The 19022-nt window shown below is 41.9% G+C and overlaps 1 protein-coding gene across 1 annotated transcript in view; it reads left to right on the top strand.

Annotated features, from left to right (window-relative positions):
• The first annotated feature begins 584 nt into the window (after positions 1-584).
• The window catches only part of LOC140736825 (AP-1 complex subunit mu-1-like), a 41957-nt gene continuing 23519 nt past the window's right edge, over positions 585-19022 (top strand). The window contains exons 1-5 of the mRNA XM_073062770.1: positions 585-700; positions 785-1039; positions 14208-14364; positions 15999-16066; positions 17691-17821. Of these exons, the coding sequence (XP_072918871.1) occupies positions 998-1039; positions 14208-14364; positions 15999-16066; positions 17691-17821 (398 nt within the window). The 5' untranslated portion in view covers positions 585-700; positions 785-997. The remainder of the gene's footprint in view (positions 701-784; positions 1040-14207; positions 14365-15998; positions 16067-17690; positions 17822-19022) is intronic.

The following is a 19022-nucleotide window of genomic DNA, read 5'->3' as shown; positions in this document are numbered from 1 at the left end:
CTGTGAGGGAAGGGGAGGATGGTAGGGAGATCATTGAGTGAGGGAGGAGGGTCAGTGAAGGAAGGGGTGGAGAATAGAGAGGATGGTCAGTGAGGGGAGGGAATAGGGAGGAGAGGGTCTCTGAGGGAAGGGGGAAGAGGTGTAAAGCGGAGATCGTCAGTGAGGGAATGGGAGGAGGGTTAGAGAGGAGGGGGTCAGTGAGGTAAGGTAAGGGAAGGGGAGGAGAGGGTCAGTGAGGTAAGCTGAGAGAAGGGGAGGAGGTGTTAGGGTAGAGAGGATCAGTGAGGGAAAGGGAGGTGGGGTAAGGAGGAGAGTGCCAGCGAGGGAAAGAGTGGAGGGTAGGGAGGAGGATCAGTGAGGGAAGGATAGGGAGGAGGTGGTCAGTGAGGGAAGGGAGGAGAGGCTCAGTGAGGGAAGGGGAGGAGGGTTTGAGTGGAGACGGTCAGCGAGGGGAGAGGAGTGGTAGGGAGGAGAGTGTCAATGAGAGGAGGAGAAGTAGGGAGGAGGGGGTCAATGAGGGGCGGAGGATCAGGGAGCAGAAAGGTGGGGCAAGGAGAGGAAGGTCAGTGTTCAGAGGGAGGAGGGTCAACAGGGATGTGAGCGAGAGGACGGACAGACGAGAGGCAGGGGAGGGAGGTGCAGTGAGAGGTGGAGTGTGATGCAATGAGGGCATCAGTGAGGCCGCGGATGACTGAGGAGGGTAGGTGAGGGCGGGCATAGCACGAGCGCGTGGAGGGTCGGATATATCGGACTGTTTGTGAAGCTGTACATTGTGTATACGCAGGCCTCCCTCTATGTGTGCATCTCCCATGTTGTCTGGGATATTTCCGCATGGATGGGTGCCACTGCTGGAACATGCTGGCTCCCACGAGCTCCGGAGCTGCCGGTATCAGTGTCCGTGACGCGGAGGATGCGGAAACCAGTAAGACAACCCCAGCGAGCCGGCAGTAACTCGTGCGGGAGCGGGGACTTGGCTTCCGAGCGGCTCTGAAGCGACATGTCAGCCTCGGCCGTCTTCGTGCTCGACCTGAAGGGGAAGGTAAGGCCCCGGGACGCGCTCCCGCCGCTGTGTTTGTCAGCAACAACTGGGCGGCGAGGAGAGAGGTTGGGAGGAACAGGTCCTGCACCTGAGAGCGCAGGTGAGCCGGCGTCAGTTGCTCTCGAGTTTTGCCCGTTCCTGCTGCAAGGCGAAATAAGTTTGCAGCAACGGGTTCTGATGGATCGGCAGCTCTTTGTTTGGGTCATTCCGAAGGAGTTCCGAAGAGGGCGTTCTTTTCCAGTGAAATGGAGCAAAAGTTACGGCTGGAATTTAGTGTAAAGCTACAATTATAGAGATTAGTTCTTATCATGGCTGTTTCTCGGGGCCCAGCTTGTCTTTCCCCAGCCTCCCGGCGATGTCCGGATGATTGATTGTTTCTGGGGTCTCGCCGGTGTCCAGAGAAGGAAAATAACAAAAAATACATTCCAAAGTCGCAAACTGCAGCTTTTGGTTTCCCTGATCGCACTGTTAGATTCTGCGGGTTTCTTGCCCTGAGATTAGTGTAGAGCATGTTAAGCACTCTACGGATTGCTGTCCTGTAATCCTACTACAGGTAAAACCTGTTTACATTTCCCGAATCCCGAACCATCTGCGCCGCTGCCGTCACTTTCTGAAGGCAGGGTTGTGGGGGGGGGGGGGGGGGTGATTCTCTGGGCGAGAATGGTGGGGAGGGGGCCGGTGGTGGAAGGAGGAAAAGTAGTGGGTGTGCTCGTCTTCTCCATACAGAATGGGTTCTGTTCTGCAATATTTTGCTATTTCCTACCCGCACGAGTCTGTCAAAGAAGCAGTGGTGCTGAGACCTGAAACAGGAGTACACCTGGACTAATGGTCCCAGCTATGCCAAGATCCTGATGCAAGTAAGAGGTTAGAAGGAGTTTTGGATTGGTTATGAGGGTTAGTGAAGCGGGACAGATAGGGAGAGTCTGCAGCCATTGAATCCCTCTCTCCAGTTCATAAGGGTCCACAACCCTGCCCCAACATTTAATGAGATTATGTTTGCCCCGCTCCTAGTTCACCATAAATCTCAATTCTGTGATGTAGCTACTTCCTCTTAAAATACCCTCAACGATTTAATGTCCACAACCCTAGTTCTGTAGTGTAATTATGTTCTCTCATTTAAGATTGTCCCATTTGTAAAAACATCTTGATATCCATCTTTCATACTCCCCACTGATCCTACATGTTTCATTCTTCTCAAAGAACATAGACTGTTCAATTCTGTCATCCCAAATATTATAACCAAATAAATCATTCTTGGTTTTGAAATGATAATTTGACTATCATCAACAAAAGCTTTTGTGAGGGGGGGAGAGATTCAAATATCTGTTATTTCTCTGTGTAACGAAATGCTGTGGAACATCAATTATTGAATGGTACAGATCCAATTATGTCAGCCGGTGGTGCAGTGGCATCAGCACTGGACTTCAAGGCGAGTGGTCTCAGGTTCAAATCCGAACTGGCCCCTTGCACTCTTTCCATCCATGCTAGGTTGAACGTTGAGTTAGCAACTCAACCTCATAAAAAAACGAGCAAATGCTAAAGCAAAGGCAAAAATGCCGCCCAGAGCACCACAAGGCGTGGAAAGGAACAACAACAGATCCGATTCTCATCACGTGGTATCTCCTTTGGCAGGGGAGCTGCAAAGTTTTGCAAGCTTGGCATTAACCTCCCCACCACTGAGGAGATCTTCAAAAGGTGATGTCTCAAAAAGGCAGCATCCATCGATAAACATAGAAACATAGAAAAATAGGTGCAGGGGTAAGCCATTCGGCCCTTCGAGCCTGCACCGCCATTCAGTATGATCATGGCTGATCATCCAACTCAGAACCCTGTACCTGCTTTCTCTCCATACTCCCTGATCCCTTTAGTCACAAGGGCCATATCTAACTCCCTCTTAAATATAGCCAATGAACTGGCCTCAACTGTTTCCTGTGGCAGAGAATTCCACAGATAAGGACCCCTATCATGTAGGAGGTACAGGAGCCTGAAGACACACACTCGATGGTTTAGTAACAGATTCTTCCCCTCTGCCATCAGATTTCTGAATGGACAATGAACACTACTTCATCATTTTTGCTTTCTTCTGCACTACTTATTCAAAGATATACAGTATACAATTCTTATTGTAACTTTGTACATTTTATGTATTTCTCTGTACTGCTGCTACAAAACAACAAATTTCATGACATTGTTCCTGATGTGCAGTGACCAGCTCTGAATGTATTGCTCAAAATAGGACCTAACCACAACTTCAAATGATGGCAAAATAACTTACACCCCTTTCTGTTCCAGCTCCTTTGAGATGAAGAACCAATGAGCTTTTGCAACTTCTTTTAGACTTCCCATCAAGGCCTAAGTAAAAGAGATGTACAATCTTTTACAAATCCCTGATCATTCATGGCTGTGACAATTGTGTCATTTACTACTATATCTTTTAGTTAGTTTCTCTATTTGCCATCGCCAAGTCATGTCTTCTACCATTGTGGTTTCCTTAGTTTACAAAATTGAGACACTGATATCAGATTGAACTGGATATCTTTCAATATCTTAATATAAAATTCCGTCAGATTGTGATCACTCTTCTCTGAAGGACTTTAATCACCAGATTATTAACTAATGATCTTTCAATGAACAATACTAAATGTAAAAATGCCTGTTTCTTTGATGTTTCCTCAGAATACCATTCTCAAAAATAATTACTTATACACTCCTTGAATTCATCCACCACAGTATTACTGCTTATTTCATCTATATGTAGGTTGATGTTCTTCATTAACCAATGTCTTGTATTAACATTGTAATGTGTGCCTTTGATTTCTCAATTTATACCCACTACAATATGAATACTGTAGGTAACACCCACCTATGTTTTATTTCTCCCACTGTTAATGAGCAACATCCAAATTGATTGTAATAAATGATTGTTTTGAACTAAGATTTCTCTTTGCTGTGTTTATCCTATGTTATTTTATCAGGGCTGCCATTTTTTTTTAACTCTTGCCCAGTCCTTTTAAAAGTTATGTCTTCTGGAATACTTAATTCCCAGTTTTGGCCAATTTGTAAAGGTAAATGCATTGTATGAAAAAAAATTCTTTTTATTTATGTGCTGTGTTTTAATCTTTTTTTTTGCAGATGCTGCATATGTTCAGATAAGATGTCTTCAGCTTTATCTTTGTATCATATCCCCTTGATTCTAACTGGAGATATACTCATGTGTTTATGTGCTCTGTTACTTCTTGTCACTTTCCCAGCTTGCACTATTGCCTTGCCCTTTCTCTTTAACTCCTAAATTCCCCTTCCCCAGAACCTTCCCCTTTGCTACCCCACCATCCACAATATCAGGTTTAAAACATTATCTACAATCTTACATATTCAGTTTTAATGGACAATAGTTCCAGCCCAACAAGGTGTAGTCTGACCCAAATGAACAGCTTCCTTTATTCCCAGTACAAGCACCAGTGAACCATGAATTGAATTCCGTTCTTTTACACCTATCTTTGAACCCGATATTTAACACCCTGTTGTCATTGACTCCATGCCAGCTTACATGTAGGATAAAGCTAATTGGGTCTTAATCTAATATTTATTAGCTTTATGCTTCTTCTTGTTAATTTGAAGCTCCAGAATCAGTAGATCTTTTTCCTTTGCCCTATCCATGCTTACAATTGCTATGATGACAATAACTGACGCATGAAGAAGGTTATCAAAAATTACAGGAGGATCTTAATTGTGTAAGTGGGCCAAGGATGGTGAATGGAGTTTAATTTGGATAAATCCAAGATTTAGCATTTTGGAAAGCCAAATCCACATAGGACTTTCACAGTGAATGGAGGGCCCTGAGACAGGGAGATATTGCAGCACAAGTACAGTCTTTTACTTAGAGCATTGGAGTCTGAGAAGTGTTCCCACTAAAGTGTATAACAACATGAGGAGCATAGATAGGGTGAATGCACTCATTCCTTTTCCCAGAGTTGGGGAATCAAGAACTAGAGGGCACATGTATAAAGTGAGAGGAGAAAGATTTAAGAGCAACTTAGGGACAACATCTTTACACAAAGGATAATATCCATGTGGAATCAGCTGCCAGAGGAAGTGATTAGGGTGGATACAATAACAACTCTAAAAATAAAGTTGGGCAGGTACATCGATTGGAAACGTTTAGAAGGTTATTGATCATAAGCTGGCAAATGGGGCTAGCTTGGATTGGACATCTTGGTCAGGCCCTTACACCAAATTGGCACAAACTGAGGTCAGTAAGGTGCTCCACCAGTTTAGGCTGCTTATTAAATTCTTTCCATCCATGTTTGTACACCAAGAGAGTTAAAAAATGTCATTGGTAGGGCTAAGCAGATTGAAGATCCTTTCTCTGGAAAGGGCAGAATAAGAGGAGGTAAGATAGAGGTCACTGGTGTGAAAGAGGCATTATTATATAGGGTGGTTGTGGAATAATTACTTCAAGTGATGGATGAGGAAAATATGAAGAGGCACAGCAGATTTTACGTACTTCCTTACTGCCCGTTACACCACTGGCGATTAGGGCAGCAATGAAAATCCTCCGTCTCTGTCTGTATGTGTGTTTCTGTAGCAATTTTTTTTGATCAGTCAAAGTTGTTAGCCCTGAGCTGAACCCCTAAACCTGGAGGACTGGTGGACCACTCTTAGTCTGGCCTTTACCCTTTGACCTTGTAGCTGTGGATAACCCTACCAAGAGCCAAAGCACAAGGCCCTGACTCCAGCCAACATAGCTGTCCAGGTCATTGAGGCACACAAGCCTCCAAATCCTACACCATAGTTGTGATCCTTTCGGAGGACTGCAGATTTAAAGATTAATTTTATTTGTCACATGTACATTGAAGGTTTGATACCGCATGTAGAATAAATTAAAGCAGATTTTCTCACAGGTAGGTAAGGTAATGGAATTCATTGTCAAATTGTGTGTGATGTGGACAGCCAGCCATACGTCTATCATTAACACATCTACAGATAACTTAAAGTACATATGAGAGTGAAAGGAGAAGTGGCTTGTGGAGCATTTCATTTACAGAATGTAGGGGATGTAGGTGAAGAGTGGAAAGGCCATATCTTAATGCCCATTTTTGAAGCTTTAAAGAGGGTTCAGAGGAGATTTACCAGGATGATTAAAGAACATTTCCTATGGGGAAAGTTTGGGAAGGTTTGAGCAAGCTTGGGCTTTTCACTTTGGAGTTATGGAAGATGCAAGGCGACCTGATAGAGATGCATAATATTACGAGAGGCATAGATAGAGTGGACAGCCGGCAGCTCTTTCCAAGGGCAACAATAGCCAATACCAGAGGATATATGTTTAAGCTAATTAGAAGGAAGTTTAAGGGAATTAAACTTTCAGGGGAAGGTTCTTTACACAGAAAATGGTGGGTGTCTGGAACACACTGCTGGGGTAGTGGTAAAGGCTGATTCAATGAGGACACTTAAGAGACTCGTAGATAGGCATAGGGATGTAAGGGAATTGGAGGGTTATGGGCTGTGTAGCAGGGAAGGTTTTGATTTATCAAAGAGTATATTTATATGAGCCAGCACAGCATTGTGGGCTGAAGAGGCTGTACTGTGCTGTACTGTTACTGTCCTATGTTCTAATTGCTCTTGAGATGTGGTACTGAGTCACTTCCTTGGAATCTCTTGTGATAAGTTCTTTGATAATGAATCTACTTTCAACTATGAACTTTGAACCCTTGCAATCCTTGTGATGAAGGCACAATTATCAGAAGTATACCCCCTTTTGCTGTATCTGAGAGTTAAATCGAGGACACTGCCCTGAGAAACCCCTGCTGAGATTTCCCATATAAACAGTAATGGCTCTGTTGGCTGAATTTGCTATAAAACTTCATGAAAAGTCCAAGTTGTGAACAAATTTCCAGTCCTGGTAAATTAAAATAGGAGCCCCCAACTGATAAAGATTAGCATTGTTTAGATTTTTGAAATGCTCAAAAACACGGTATTAAAGTCATTAAGCCTATTATGATACTTACAACAGAAAGTAATGGAAATACTAAAATCATTAAATCCATGCTCAAGTAAATTTCTAATAGTGTTTTGATCACATCTTTTTTAGATTGAGGTCTCTTGACACCAACCTTTGTCGTTCAGTTTTTTTTTTGTTTCTTCATAAATACGCTACAGACCTTAGAGAAATGGAAATCAGAACAAATAGCATCTAGCTAGCTTGACCTTGGGTGTTATATGTCAGAATAACATTATGAATGTATCTGAGTCTAGTGTGGGTTCTAAGACTTCCTCCGGAGCTTGGGTGTGTAATACAGGCTGAGGCTTCAGTCCTGTTCTGGTGTTGTGTTGCTTTGACCAGAGATTAGTTTTTTGGGTAATATTTCAAACTCTCTTATGATTATAGTCACCTTAAACTGTTTCTTGTAGAAGACCGGGGGCGTTCTACAGATATTCTTCCATCAATGTCACTACAGCAGAATGGTGAACCTTTCATTGCTTGGTACCATTTGGTTGAACACACATGAATGCACAGCAGTAAATATAATTTACATTTAGTTCTTCGACGCACCCTTAGCCTGTGACATAAAAGCAAGTTTGTTTTCTTTAGAAAGCGAAGGCTCCAGCTGACGAACTTTATTTGGATGTGTACTCTGTGATAAGCCTTCCAGATTGTGTTCATCATATCAAACTGCTATGTGAAGATAAAATGGTATTTGTAGCAAAGTCTGATCATGAGGAGTTGGCTAAGGACTATGTATGGAAATTTCCTTACATTTTTCCATTAGCATTGCAAACAAGCCCTGAGGGAATGCACATGAACAAGTAAGTAGTCAGTATTGTTTAGAAATGTGAGGTCAGAAAGAAGCATGGCGAGGTGTCCCATGACACCTTTTGTATTGTGTTCAATACTGGTCACCTCATTATGGGAAGGATGTGGAAGCTATGGAGAGGGTGCAGAGGAGATTTACCAGGATGTTGCCTGGATTGGAGAACAAGTCATATGAAGCAAGGTTAGCAGAGCTGGGACTTTTCTCTTTGGAGAGTAGAAGAATGAGAGGGGACTTGATAGAGGTCTACAAGATTATGAGAGGCATAGATAGGGTGGATTGTCAGTACCTGTTTCCCAGGGCACCAATAGCAAACACCAGAGGGCATATGTACAAAATTAAGGGAGGGAAGATTAGGGGAGACATCAGGGGTAAGTTTTTTTACACAGAGGCTTGTGAGTGCCTGGAATGACTTGCCAGGGATGGTGGTGGAGGCTAAAACATTAGGGGTATTTAAGAGCCTCTTGGACAGGCACATGGATGAAGGAAAAATGGAAGGTTTTGGGGTAGTGTGGGTTTAGTACTGTTTTAAGGATTATATGGGTCAGCACAACATGGAGGGCTGAAGGGCCTGTACTGTGCTGTAGTGTTCTATGGTTCCATGGACTCAACAAAAACAAATTGCCTTTAACATATACAAATGACACGGAAGTTAGGAATTCATTGTTCACAGACTATATCACATTGAGGGGAGCTGGGAGAAAATAGAGGAAACAGCTTTGAATCTACACAATTACAAAAAAATAATAAATTGGCTGAATAATTATTACATTAATGCTTAAATGCTAAGGCTGTATACACAATTGCTGGAAATTGGAAATAAAAATAAAATTGCCTGAAATACATGGCTGGCCATTTGATGAACGGCCATGGACCTGAAATGGAAACCTACATCTTTCTTCACAGATGTTGCCTGACTTTTTGAGGGTTCCCTGCATTTTCTGACTTTATTATGAATATATTGTATATGTGCTAATAAAGTTGGATGTTAACAACATCTAGTGCTTTCCAAGTATGTACAATCTAACAAAATAGATGCTATACAGTGTACATATTTGGAAGGTATTGGTTGTTATGATTGTGAATGCAATATAATGACGAGACTCTAAAGGACAGGAAGATGTTTCAAATGAGTTCTACAAGAACTACGGTAAGATTTCATAAATTGGAGTGATACAGGATACAGCGTTGGAGAATTTGAGGTGTCATTCCAGAATGTTGCAATAGCCTGATCCTGTCAAATGCTGGGGTTAGATGGGATTAATGCAGAGGGGTGGCCACTAATCAAATGGATGAGGTAGGCAGTGTCCATTATTAAGGATCCCCATCACTCAGGACATGCCCTCTTCACTCTGTTACCATTAGGAAGGAGATACAGAAACCTGAAAACACACACAGTGATTCAGGAACAGCATCCTCCCCTCTGCCATCCGATTTCTGAATGGACACTGAACCCATGAACACTACCTATATTTTAAAATTATTTCTGTTTTTGCACTATTTTTAATTTAATTATTTAATATACATGTATATACTGACTTATTTGTTTTTCTATATTTATCATGCATTTCATTACACTAAATTGAATGAATTGAATTGACTTTATTTCTTACGTCCTTCACATACATGAGGAGTAAAAATCTTTACGTCACGTCTCCGTCTAAATGTGTAATGTGCAGTCATAGTAATTTATAATAATTTATAATAAATGGAACACTCAAATCAGCGTGAGTTCATCAGTCTGATGGCCTGGTGGAAGAAGCTGACGTGGAGCCTGTTGCTCCTGGCTTTTATGCTGCGGTACCACTTCCCGGATGGTAGCAGCTGGATTAGACTGTGGTTGGGATGGCTTGGGTCCCCAATGATCCTACGGGCCCTTTTTACAAACCTGTCCTTGTAAATGTCCTGAATCATGGGAAGTTCACTACTACAGTTGCACTGGGCTGTCTGCACCGCTCTCTGCAGAGTCCTGTGATTGAGGGAAGTACCATTCCCATACCAGGTAGAGATACAGCCAGTCAGGATGTTCTCAGTTGTGCCCTTGTAGAAGGATCTTAGGATTTGGGAGCCTATACCAACTTCCTCAACCGTCTGAGGTAAAAGAGGCGCTGTTGTGCCTTTTTCACCACACAGCTGGTGTGTACAAACCACGTGAGGTCCTTGGTGATATGTATGCTGAGGAACTTGAAGCTGTTCACCCTCTTATCTTCAGATCCGTTGATGTCAACAGGGGTTAGCCCATCTCTATTCCTCCTGTAATCCGCAAACAGCTCGTTTGTTTTCGCGACATTGAGGGAGAGGTTGTTTTCTTGACACCACTGTGTCAGAGAGATGACCTCTTCACTGTAGGCCACCTCATTATTGTTTGAGATAAGGCCAATCAATGTAGTGTCTTCGGCAAATTTAATTAGCAGATTGGAGCTGTGGGTGGCAATACAATGGGTATATAGGGAGTAAAGGAGGGGACTCAGTACGCAGCCCTGAGGGGCTCCTGCATTGAGAGTCAGAGGGTTGGAGGTGAGGGAGCCCATTCTTACAACCCACTGGTGATCTGACAGGAAGTCCAGGAACCGATTGCACAAGGCAGGGTCAAGTCTGAGGTCTTTGAGCTTCTTGTCGAGCCTGGATGGAACTAGTGTTGAATGCTAAACTGTAGTCCAAGAACAGCATTCTCACATAAGCATCGTTCTTCTCCAGATGTGTAAGGACGGTATGTAGAGCAGTGGCTATTGTGTCGTCTGTCGATTGGTTATGTCAGTAGGTGAATTGTAAGGGGTCAAGTTTGAGTGGTAGCAAACTGCAGATGTAATCATTGAACAGCCTCTTAAAGTATTTGCTTATTTTTGAGGTGAGTGTGACAGGAATTCAGTCATTCAGGCATGTAAATTTAACAATTTTCATGACATATGCTAATTATGTTAAATCTGATCCTGATTCTGAGGCATTGGTCATGTGGATAGCCTGAGGCTTTTTCCCCAGGGTAGAAATGGCTAACACAAGGGGGCATAATTTTAAGGTGCTTGGAGGTAGTTACAGGGGGAATGTTGGGTAGGTTTTTCCACACAGAGAATGATGGGTGCGTGGAATATGATGGGTTCTGGCGGCAGTGGTCTTTTCAAGAGACTCTTAGATCAGTATATGGAGTATAGAAAAATAGAGGGCTATGCAGTAGGGAAATTCTAGGCAGTTTCTGGAGTAGGTTACATGGTCTGCACAACATTGTGGGCGGAAGAGCCTGTAGATTTCTATGTTCTATGAACACAGTATGAAATACAGCATGGAAATGGGCATTTCCCGCATTCAGCCATAATCCTCTAAGTCCGTTCATTCCATGTACCTATCCAAGTACCTCTTAAATATTGCAATTGCACTCACCTTGACTACTACTTCTCACAACTCATTCTGAGCACTCACTAGCATCTCTCAGGTGTCTCTCCCCTCTTGTATCTGTGCCTTCTAGTTTTCAACTAGAAAATGACTGTGAACATCCACCTTATCCAGATCTTACCTGTAAGTACAGGCTGACTCAGGTTGCAAATGCTCAACTTAGGGACGTCCAGACATGCAAACAAGTCCCCCATTAGACAACTAAATTCAAAAGACAAACATACTTACCGGTATATGTGTTCATTCCTACAAATGGCAGAACTCGTTTCTTCTCTCTTTGCACTTTTATTACTTGTTCTTTCTTAATAATGATGCCATTCGTTACAATACTGTGGATGTAGTGATTACCTTCATGAATGACTTTTTTTGTATTTTATGGACAAAATCAACTTGCAGATATTTGTAAAATGGAACTTGTTTGTAACCCATGATTATCTGTAACCATCTATTTATGTATCACTGGCAAATTTCGTTGCTCTCATTAGTACAGAGGGGTGGCCACTAGTCAATGTGGATGAGGTGGGCAGTATCCATTATGTGTATGGGACAACTTACAATAACCAATTAACCTACTTGGTATGTCTTTGGACTGTGGGAGGAAACTGGAGGATCTGAGAAAACCCATGCATACCACAGGGAGGACATGCAGAGACTTCTTATAGAATGGAGCTAGAATTGAATTCCAAACTCCAGAATGTCCCAAGCTGTAATAGCATTCACTACACCACTACACCCTGTGATGCCCAATTTTAATTCATTCTTTAAAAACACAAAATGCTGGCAGAACTCAGCAGGCCAGACAGCATCTATGGGAGGAGGTAGTGACGACGGTTCGGGCCGAAACCCTTCATCAGGAGGGTTTCGGCCTCCTTCTTCAAGGGTTTCAGCCCGAAACGTCGTCACTAAGGGTTTCAGCCCGAAACGTCGTCACTAAGGGTTTCGGCCCGAAACGTCGTCACTACCTCCTCCCATAGATGCTGTCTGGCCTGCTGAATTCTGCCAGCATTTTGTGTTTTTATCTACTTCCAGCATCTGCAGATTCACTCGTTTTGTTTATTCATTCTTTGATGGTTTTCAATAACTTCCACATCCTCTGGTTTATATTTAATTTATTACAGCACTGTATGCCTTTTCTTTAACATCAGTACCATCCTTGACTTACTTAAGTTGGTTGTTTGTCTGTCCCTGTCTGTTTATGTACAATTTTTTTTGTAAAGTTCTATTGTGTTTCTTTTTTCTCTGTAAATGCCTGCAAGAACATGAATCTGAGGGTAATATATGGTAGCATATGTATATTTTGAGAATAAATGTAATTTGAACTTTGAACTTGTTAGCCATGAACATGACATCTTTCTCATAGAATCTTTCATCCCCACCAGAATAAGATCAACATTAATTTTTGACTTTTTGGAGGGGCAACTTAAATGTACGTTATGCATTTATGTACAAGTGTACACACCCTAAATTTGGGGAAGCCCATGACCTCTCTGCAACCCCATTTCCCCAAATCTGCATTTTCCTAAAGGCAAACTATTTGTTTCAATGGAATATTTTCAAAAACTGCTTCTCTAAATGAACTGCTCTTTCAGTGAATTCATTAGTTATCACCTCATCCAAATCAGCAATTAAACTGTTGCCCTGTGGATTTGTGCATGACCTGAATAATTATTGAAACTCATTTTGTTTCATGCTAATGGAATGCGTCCAATGTTTGGTGCAAAAATACTTGATGAATACTAGCAATTTCAAGTCCAAGTTCAATTGTCATTCAACCATACACAAATACCCATGAATACAGCCAAACTAAACAACATTTCTCTGGGGCCAAGATGCAAAACACAGTACCAAGTCAAACACACAGCACAAGGCACATATAAGATGGCAGTAAAACACAGTCACAGAAAAAAATATAGTCCAAGACCCTGAGGCCATGAATGTTGCAGCAGTCTGCAGTATAACATAACATAGCTTGTCTTCTGCTGAGTGAAAACTAGGGGGGGAGTAGTACCAACTCCAGCAGGGCGGCATGCCACACCAGCTCTGGTGGAGCACACCAACTCCGACGCCTCTCGCCTGGGCATCTGTTAACAGGTAACACCGTGGCTTGGGGCCTAGTCCTCTGTACAACTGAGGCCATGCAGCTTCCTCGCTGTTTGCCTCTGCCGTCCGTCAATAAATCAGTGAATCGTGCTTACAGCATATTCTAAATTAAAAATGTTCAACTCCGACTCCTCTGACGCAGGCTACAGTACAGTCCACACGTAGACCAGCTCCTTCAGTTTCTCTGCCAATGAGCAAATCGCTGATGGGGTACATCTGCAGTACTTTAAGTTCTTAATGTCCAGCAGGGCCTTGCAATCATAAAAAAATGTTTATAAAAGACAATAGCACCTCTGGTTGACCCTGTAGAAGCTGCTGTGATCAAATGCGCTACATCTTAACAGAGCATAATGAATGCAATGACTTACAGTCCCTAATGAACATGAGGTGGTGATGTAATGGAACTATCATATCTGACATTAATTTTCATTGCTATTCATCTCCTTTAAGGGGGATCAGTTTATTTATTTATTGAGATATAGTGTGGTATAGGCCCTTCCAGCGCTTCGAGCTGCACCACCCAACAATCCCCTGATTTATTCCTAGCCTAATCACAGGGCAATTTACAATGACCAATTAACCTACCAACCGGTACCTCTTTGGACTGTGGGAGGAAACACAAGCACCTGGGGGAAACTCATGTAGTCATGTGGAGAACATGCAAACTCCTTACAGGCAGTGGCAGGAATTGAACCCGTGTCTCTGGTACTGTAAAGCATTGTGCTAACCACTATGCTACTGTGCCACCCTAACTAATAGTTCTCATGTCTAATAATTACTTGGTCGAAAATGCTTGAGATTGTGAAACAAGGTCTTCAGCAGCTATGTTCATTTACTACAGAGTTCTTATATTTAACATATTCTTTTGCCAGGTTCTGATATGCAGGAACTACATGGGTGATGTGGACATGAATGAGATTGACTACTTCCTACCTGTGCTGACCCAGAAAGAGGATGAAGGGACTAGCTCCCCATTCCTCATCCACGGACGAGTTCATTTCCTCTGGATAAGGCACAATAACTTGTACTGTATCCTTTAAAATAAGCCCAGTGGTGGGGCAGATTTCTTTAGACGTTATCTGTGTGATCCAGAGCAATATGTAAGAGTAATAGTTAGCCTTGATTGGGAAGAGATTGGAGATTCCTGTTGTTTATTTGATTTTATTTAGAGATATAGCACGGTAACAGGCTGTATCTGGCTTCCAGCTCAATGAGCCCACACTGCCCAATACTGTAACACCCATGTGATCTATTAACCCGCCAACCCAAATGTCTTTGGAATGTGGGAGAAAACCAGAGCTTCCCGGAGGAAATCCATGTGGTCATGGAGAAAACACACAAACTCCTTACGGACAGCGGGGAATTGAGCCCGGGTGGCTGGGGCTGTAATAGTGTTATGCTAACCACTACGCCACCATGCTGTCTCCATTTTGTTTACCAACATGATGCCAAAGCAAGAAGAGGCTATTTGGCCTATTGTACCAATATAATCTGGTATGGTAGCCCTGACCTGAGGAAACATAACTTGTAATACCTTTGTAGTTGCATTAAGGTTAACAAAATTATGGGCCTTTTTCAATTCCATTCGATGTTTTCAGCAATTTGCATGTTGTATTCACTTGGAGAAAGATGTGGGGTCTTGTCTGTCTATAAAGGGCCATAGTATTGCAAATAAAACGAGAAACTGGGCAGAATTTTACTACTGGGGCAGGTGGACTGTTAGAACTCCTTTTTCTTATACCTGTGAACACAATTAGTTCTCAAACATTATCTGTTGGAGTTAATAGACAATATTGATTTTGAATGGGGTATAATACTGGATGATTTGCAAGTAGTTGGCATGCATATAATAGGAGAATGCCTAGGTACACATTAAGACCAGTTTAAAATTGTTGTTCAAAACCCAAAATTTTAACAATACAAGATGTTACTTATATGCTTAAACCAATTTTTGGACATTTCCTTATGATTGCTATTTTAACATAGGAATTATGTTACATTTACATTGAAACAATGAATAGTAGAACATTACAGAATGTGATAAATGTTTATCCAACAAAATCACATCAATAATTTCACAGCAGTATATCACAAAATATTCTTGTTATACTGGATGCACTTAAATGATAAGCAGATGTATGTTTATATCTCAAGAACATAGCCTCAAGATTCTGGGGAGTAGATTTGGGATGGAGACGAGGAACTGCTTTTCCCAGAGAGTGGTGAATCTGTGGAATTCTCTGCCCAATGAAGCAGTGGAAGCTACCTCAGCAAATATATTTAAGACAAGGTTGGATAGATTTTTGCATAGTTGGGGAATTAAGAGTTATAGGGAAAAGGCAGGTAGGTGGAGATGAGGCAATGGCTAGAATGGTGGAGTAGGCTCGATGGGCCAGATGGTCTACTCCTGCTCCAATTTCTTATATTTATGTTCAGTTTTAAATTGAAATCCTGTAATTTTTAAGATCTATAACAGCGAACTGAAGTGGAACAAATTAATTCCTGATTCAGAATTTTGTTGTAACAAAATGGCATTTAGAAATTTCCATACAGTTCAGGGCCAATAGATAGATAGATAGATTAGATATCATGACTGAAAAATATCCGCTCACCTGTTCAATCTGCTGGTTAACAACTTAACTTCTTTAACCTTGAACACCAAGTGGTAGCAATGACAAAGAAAAATGCAAATGCAGCTCTGGTTTTTGCTTTTTTATATAAAATTATTCAGGTGGGTGTTGTTCTTGTGTTCTGGAAATATTAAAATTAACTCTTCTGCCTACACGGTTGAATTTTGTTTGTCTTGATTTTAAACATTGTGCTGAACTGAACAAAAATATTACTTTTATTTTGTATTGAAGTACTTTTACTCTCAGTGGCCACTTTATTAGGTACAGGAGTGGAACCCAATGTGATTTTCTGTTGCCGTACCCCATCCACGTCAAGGTTCGACAAGTGCGTTTAGAAATGCTCATCAGCACACCATTGTTGTAGCATGTGGTTATGTGAGTTACTGTCGCCTTCCTGTCAGTTTGAACTAGTCTGGCCATTCTCCTCTGACCTCTCTCATTAACAAGGCGTTTTCATTCATAGAACTGGATTTTTTTTTTGTTTCTCACATCTGTAAACTCTAGAGACTGCTGTGGGTGAAAAACCCAGGAGATCAGCAGTTTCTGAGTTACTCAAGCCACTCTACTTGGCACCAACAATCATTTCATGGTCAAAGTCACTTAGATCACAATTCTTCTCCTTTCTGATGTTTGTTCTGAACAATAACTGAACCTCTTGACCATGCCCGCATGCTTTTATGCATTGAGTTGCAGCTGCATGATTGGCTGATTAGATATTTGCATTAATGTACAGGTGTACCTAATAAAGTGGCCACTTCAAAACCGGAATAAGTTCTAGATTTTGCATATTGGCAAAATCTATCATTTTAAAGTTAACAGCACTGGGTAATTACTTTGTTATTCTTACCTCATCATTCATGACAGAATCAGTTCATTAACATTCTTACGTCAGACAAGAATACATTCACACTCTCACACTCCCAATGTCCATGATCTCTGGAACCAGTTCTTCTTATCTATGTGGTTTCAGGTTTCAATGTAAAGGTCAAGCAAACACAATATAAAAGAGATAGAATGTATGTTCCTGTCATTTTGTTACGTTGCAGAAATGCATGTTTTTCTGTCAGCAGGATCCTCTACCCCAGTTACCCCCTCCCCTCTCACTCCACCCACAATTCAAAGTTCAAAGTATATTTATTATCAAAGAATGTATAAATTGGACAACCTTGAGATTTGTTTGCTTACAGGTAGCCACAAAGCAAGAAACATGAAAGAAATCAATTTAAAAAAAAGATCAACAGCCGATATGCGAGAGAAAGGAGGAAAAAAAGCAAAAAAAAATCATGCAAACAATAGAAGTGAGCATCAACATTCCAAACCAAATTGAGTCCTTAGGTTGGAACGCAGGTTAGCCCGGAGTAGGCCCAAAGCCTTGGTATTAGTTCATCATATTAGTGGGCATGCACCACAGCAGCCGGGGCAGTCATAGCCACAATGCCATGGAGAGAGGAGTGAACATAGCAGAGAGCGAGCAAAATCAGCTCTCACCTCCCAGCCCCAACCACTATCCTTGTTCCCTCTACAGTGTCACTTTGACAAACGGTGATTATTATGACCAGCTGACTCTGTCTTCCAGCCCTCTGTTCCCTATCTCCCTGTCTGGCATCCACACAGACCCAGAAGCCTGGTCCCTCTCCCTCCAGTCCATGTATCTTTTTACTGGATCTGCCCAAATAATCATTGCTCTGACACCGTACTTCCACTTTTAATTTGTGTCACCCTCAGGTTTTCACAGAATATTTTAAAGAGGTTGAAGAAGAAAGTATTCGAGATAACTTTGTTATCGTTTACGAACTTTTGGATGAGGTGATGGATTTTGGATTCCCACAGACTACTGATAGTAAGATACTACAGGAGTAAGTATAGAACTGAGGAATTTAATTTTATCTGTAACTTACTAATGTTCATCTGCACATTTGTCTCTCCTTTATTAAATTTCTTTTTTTTTGTCTAAACTATGACATTTATGTTTTTTAGTTATTTAGAGATACAGCAGGGTAACAGGCCCTCATGGCCCAACAAGTCAAGTTCACCCATGTGATCAATTAACCTACTAACCCGTATGTCTTTGGGATGTGGGAGGAAACTGAAGCACTTGGAGGAAATCCATGGAGAGAACGTACAAACTCCTTACAGACTGCGGTGAAATTGAACCCATGTTCATGGACTCAACCTGGAGGTTAACCTTTAGGGTATCCTGCCCAAAGCCTCCAAAGTACCTTTGCATCTCTGCATTTTGAATTCTCTCCTCATCTAAATAATAGTCTGTCTGTTTATTTCTTCCACCAAAGTGCATGACCATACATTTCCAACATTGTATTTCATTTGCCACTTCTTTGCCCATTCCCCTAAACTATCTAAGTCTCTCTGCAGGTTCTCTGTTTCCTCAACAATACCTGCTCTTCCACCTGTCTTTGTATCATCAGCAGATTTAGCCACAAATCCATTAATCCCATAGTCTAACTCATTGACATACATCGTAAAAAGCAGTGATCCCAACACCGACCCGTGTGGAACTCCACTGGTAACCAGCAGCCAGCCAGAATCAGATCCCTTTATTCCCACTCTCTGTTTTCTGATGATCAGCCAATGTTCCACCCATGCTAGTAATTTCCCTGTAATTCCATGGGTTCTTATCTTGCTAAGCAGCCTCATGTATGGCACCTTGTCAAAGGTCTTCTCAAAATCCAAGTATACATCATCTACTACATCTCCTTTGTCTATCCTGCCTGTCATTTCTTCAACAAATTGCCAGAATCATTCTAGTGAACATCCTCTGGACCTTCTGCCAGAACATCTTTTAGACCATAAGACATGGGAGCAAAATTAGGCCTTTTGGCCTATTGAGTCTGCTCTGCCATTTCATCATGGCTGATCCATTTTCCTTCTCAGCCCCAATCACCTGCCTTCCCTCCATGTCCCTTCATGCCCTGACCAATCAAAAATCTATCAACCCTTGCCTTAAATATACTTAAAACTAGTTTCCACAGCTGACTGTGGCAATGAATTCCACAGGTTCACCACTCTGGCTAAAGAAATTCCTCCTCATCTCCATTC

Source organism: Hemitrygon akajei, chromosome 12, assembly GCF_048418815.1.
Source record: "Hemitrygon akajei chromosome 12, sHemAka1.3, whole genome shotgun sequence".
NCBI lineage: Eukaryota > Metazoa > Chordata > Chondrichthyes > Myliobatiformes > Dasyatidae > Hemitrygon > Hemitrygon akajei.
Note: the sequence above shows the minus strand (reverse complement) of the source record. Positions and strands in the feature narration are given on the sequence as shown.